This window comes from Austrofundulus limnaeus, unplaced genomic scaffold, assembly GCF_001266775.1.
Source record: "Austrofundulus limnaeus strain Quisiro unplaced genomic scaffold, Austrofundulus_limnaeus-1.0 Scaffold2830, whole genome shotgun sequence".
Lineage (NCBI taxonomy): Eukaryota > Metazoa > Chordata > Actinopteri > Cyprinodontiformes > Rivulidae > Austrofundulus > Austrofundulus limnaeus.
The window spans coordinates 12149-15690 of NW_013955232.1; the positions used below are offsets into that span (position 1 = coordinate 12149).

Here is a 3542-nt window from a genome sequence, read left to right on the forward strand (position 1 = left end):
ACAACACTGTAACAGCACTGTAACAGAACTGTAACAACACTGTAACAACACTGTAACAACACTGTAACAACACTGTAACAGAACTGTAACAACACTGTAATGGAACTGTTAGTTCTGACCTTCAATTCTCTTCTTCAGTCTCTGGCAGCCTCTCTCGTAAGCTCGACGCCTCAGACGCTCGTCAGAACTTTCATCTTTGGGTTCGCGCTCATCTTTACCCTGCAGAACAGGAAGAGGACACATCCATCAAGCAGTAGGTGGCTGGGGTCAGGTGTGTAAAAACCAGGACCTCTGGACCCACCAGGTCCTGGTTCCTGCCCCAACACACCTGTTATAAATGAACGAGTCAGAAACAAAATGTTGCAGAACTCTACACTAGGCTGAGATTCACCATCTGGATTTTTTTTCATGTCATGCCTGAAACAGGCCCCGCCCCTTCAGGCCCCGCCCCTGACTCAACACACTCAAGACCAGAGACAGTCTGCACTAAAATCTGTAACAGTTTGAAATCTGTCCCAGATGTTTGTGGAGACTGAAAGTTCTGAAAGTCCTCGGACTAACTGATTAATGAGGTGAGTTCAGTCCAGGTGAGCCAGTTTTACCTCCTTGTCGAAATGTGTGGGCCACCAGGTGGTGGGGATGAGCTCCTCTAGCCCCGCCTCCTTCACCCTTAGAGGGGTCTTAATGTAGAAAAACACAACTGAGCGCAGAACATCAAACGTTTGTCAGTTAAAGAGTCAAACAGGTGAAAACTAGTCTGAATGATATTTCATTCGATTTAATCAACAGCAGCAGGATGGACCTCCTGACTCAGGTCTGGTTCCAGGTGCAGGTGGAAGGATATAAGACATTATTGAGCAGGTACTTCCTGGATTTCTCATGACGTAGGATGGCTGTGGTCAGTCTCAGGTAGTGAATCTGAAACAGATAAAAACACACCTGAAACATCTGAGGACTCGAGACCCACCTAATTAAAAACAGGAAGTGGGCGGGACCTGAAAGCCCAGGTCTGGGATGATGGGGGAGAAGCGGTACGCCCTCAGCAGGGACATCATCAGCTGCTTCAGACACTCGTTCACCTCGTGCTCCTGCAGACAGAAAGACAGGTTCTTTAACTCAAACCTGAGGCTGACCTGTGGAAAGGAGGCCTGAGGTTCTCCATCTACCTCCATCAGCAGCCAGAACAGGTCCAACAGCTGCTGGATGAGGGGGTGCTCATCCACAGAACCTCCTCCCTCCAGGATCCCCAACAGGAAGTTCATCAGGACGTCCTCCACCAGGTAAACCTTACACTGCAGAAACAAACTGTTACCTGTGGCTCACAAGGTCTGAGGAGAACCAGTGTTAATGTTCCTCTGAGGAGAACCAGTGTTAAGGTTCCTCTGAGGAGAACCAGTGTGAAAGTTTCTCTGAGGAGAACCAGTGTTAAGGTTCCTCTGAGGAGAACCAGTGTTAAGGTTCCTCTGAGGAGAACCAGTGTGAACTTTCCTCTGAGGAGAACCAGTGTGAACGTTCCTCTGAGGAGAACCAGTGTGAACGTTCCTCTGAGGAGAACCAGTGTGAATGTTCCTCTGAGGAGAACCAGTGTGAATGTTCCTCTGAGGAGAACCAGTGTGAACGTTCCTCTGAGGAGAACCAGTGTGAATGTTCCTCTGAGGAGAACAAGTGTTCAGGTTCTCCTCACACAGACCATCAGCTCATCTCACCATCAGAGGAGCAAAGTGGTTGAAGATGTGAGCGAGAGTGATGAGGACCGTTGGATCTCCATGAAGCCTCCAAACTGCACAGTCCCTGTCCAGCAGCTTGTCCTCCTGCAGACAAACACCCCCACATTTAACACACATTCAAACAGACACACACTTCACATCGTCTGCCAGGTGTGTCTCTGTCACCTGGATGTCCATAGAGGTGGACAGGACGTTCTTGATGTATCCCAGCAGTTTGTGGGCCTTGATCAGGTCTGTGGTGGGGGGGTCCTGGAGGGGCAGGTAACCCTCCACAGGGTACGTGAGTCACAGTGGGTTAAAGACAAACACTGAGGAGCTGGCTCACTGACAGGATAATTATTTCTCTTTGTTGTCAGAAACTGTAGAACATGTAAACACCTGTGCAGGTAAACAGGAAGGATATCTGAGCGGCCTGCTGCCGAAGTTAAAGGCCACCGACTCTTTGAAGGACAGGCTGATGGCAGGAAAATAGGCCACGCCAGGACCTGTCTTTATGTTGGTGAAGGCCGTACCGAGAGACTGACCGTTCCTGGACACATCACAGGTACAGGTTCAGGTTCAGGTACAGGTACAGGTACAGGTTCGGGTAACAAAGACCAAGTGTTAGCCTGTTTGTGTCAGCAGGAATCTGAGGAACTCACAGACAGAACGTGATGGTTCCCTCATCCAGATCGAGCAGACAGCTGACCACGTCTCCAGCTGCCCAAGACTGCACAGACATTATACATGAGTCAGCAAATATTACACGAGTCAGCAAATATTACACGAGTCAGCAAATATTACACAAGTCCGCAAATACTACGAGTCAGCAAATATTACAGACGAGTCAGCAAATATTACACGAGTCAGCAAATATTACACAAGTCAGCAAATATTACATGAGTCAGCAAATATTACACACGAGTCAGCAAATATTACACAACATGAGTCAGCAAATATTACACAACATGAACCATGTACATGTGAAAGTGTAACCCAGGCTCTTACACACCTGGTTTCCCACCTCACCTTTCCGTAGTTGGTGGTGGTTACGTTCCACTTCCTGACTCGGTTCCCATCGTAAGCATACGAGTCCGGAGTGTCTCCCACTCCCTCCTGGTCACAAACACAAACAGACTGTGAACAGAACAGACCCACTCTGGACTTCAGTCCTACCAAGAATCAAGGTCACAGAATGGAATAACTGGACAAAGTCGTGCATTTTTCTTTCCTGCCCTTTATTGTGAAAGGATCTTCCTGAAGACATCAGGCTGGCCTGCTCTAAGCCAAGCTAAAGACCCACCTGTACACCATGTCTTATGTGTCTTAAATTTTACATTTGTATTCTCTCTTTTTTTCAATGTTTTACTTGTTCCTTCAACTTTTTATATTGATTTTATCTTTTTGTAACTGTTCAGCACTGTTTGAAAGCACTTTCTAAATAAAATTATTATTATTGTTAAAGTGTATAATGAACTGACTCTGGTGGAAAGCTAACACACAAACCTGCAGATGAATCTCTTGAACTTATTTACCTGATGAGCTGCAGAGAGCTGTGAAGTGTCACTTCAGTTATAAACCTGAACAGTCCTGGCGTCTTTGTTTTGGACCAAACCACGGTCACAGACAGAACTCAGAACTCATCTTATGTTACTTACCTGATAAGACTTAAATTAAAACAACAACATTTATTTAACAGGTCTGAGAGTCTGTGTTCATCAGCTGACAGCCTAACCCTGACCTAAGCCTAAACTTAACCCACCTGATCAGGACTACAGGTGTGCATCCAGACTACCTGAGACACACACACACACACACACACACACACACACACAC

General features: G+C 46.8%; 1 protein-coding gene across 1 annotated transcript in view; it reads right to left on the reverse strand.

The window, feature by feature from the left end:
• Nucleotides 1–3542, reverse strand: part of rnf123 (ring finger protein 123) — a gene marked incomplete at both ends in the record, with an annotated part of 16636 nt that overhangs the window by 11899 nt on the left and 1195 nt on the right. Inside the window, 10 exon segments of the mRNA XM_014000229.1 lie at nucleotides 120–219; nucleotides 603–720; nucleotides 845–918; nucleotides 996–1088; nucleotides 1167–1292; nucleotides 1707–1811; nucleotides 1893–2007; nucleotides 2131–2256; nucleotides 2369–2436; nucleotides 2736–2822. Of these exon segments, the coding sequence (XP_013855683.1) occupies nucleotides 120–219; nucleotides 603–720; nucleotides 845–918; nucleotides 996–1088; nucleotides 1167–1292; nucleotides 1707–1811; nucleotides 1893–2007; nucleotides 2131–2256; nucleotides 2369–2436; nucleotides 2736–2822 (1012 nt within the window).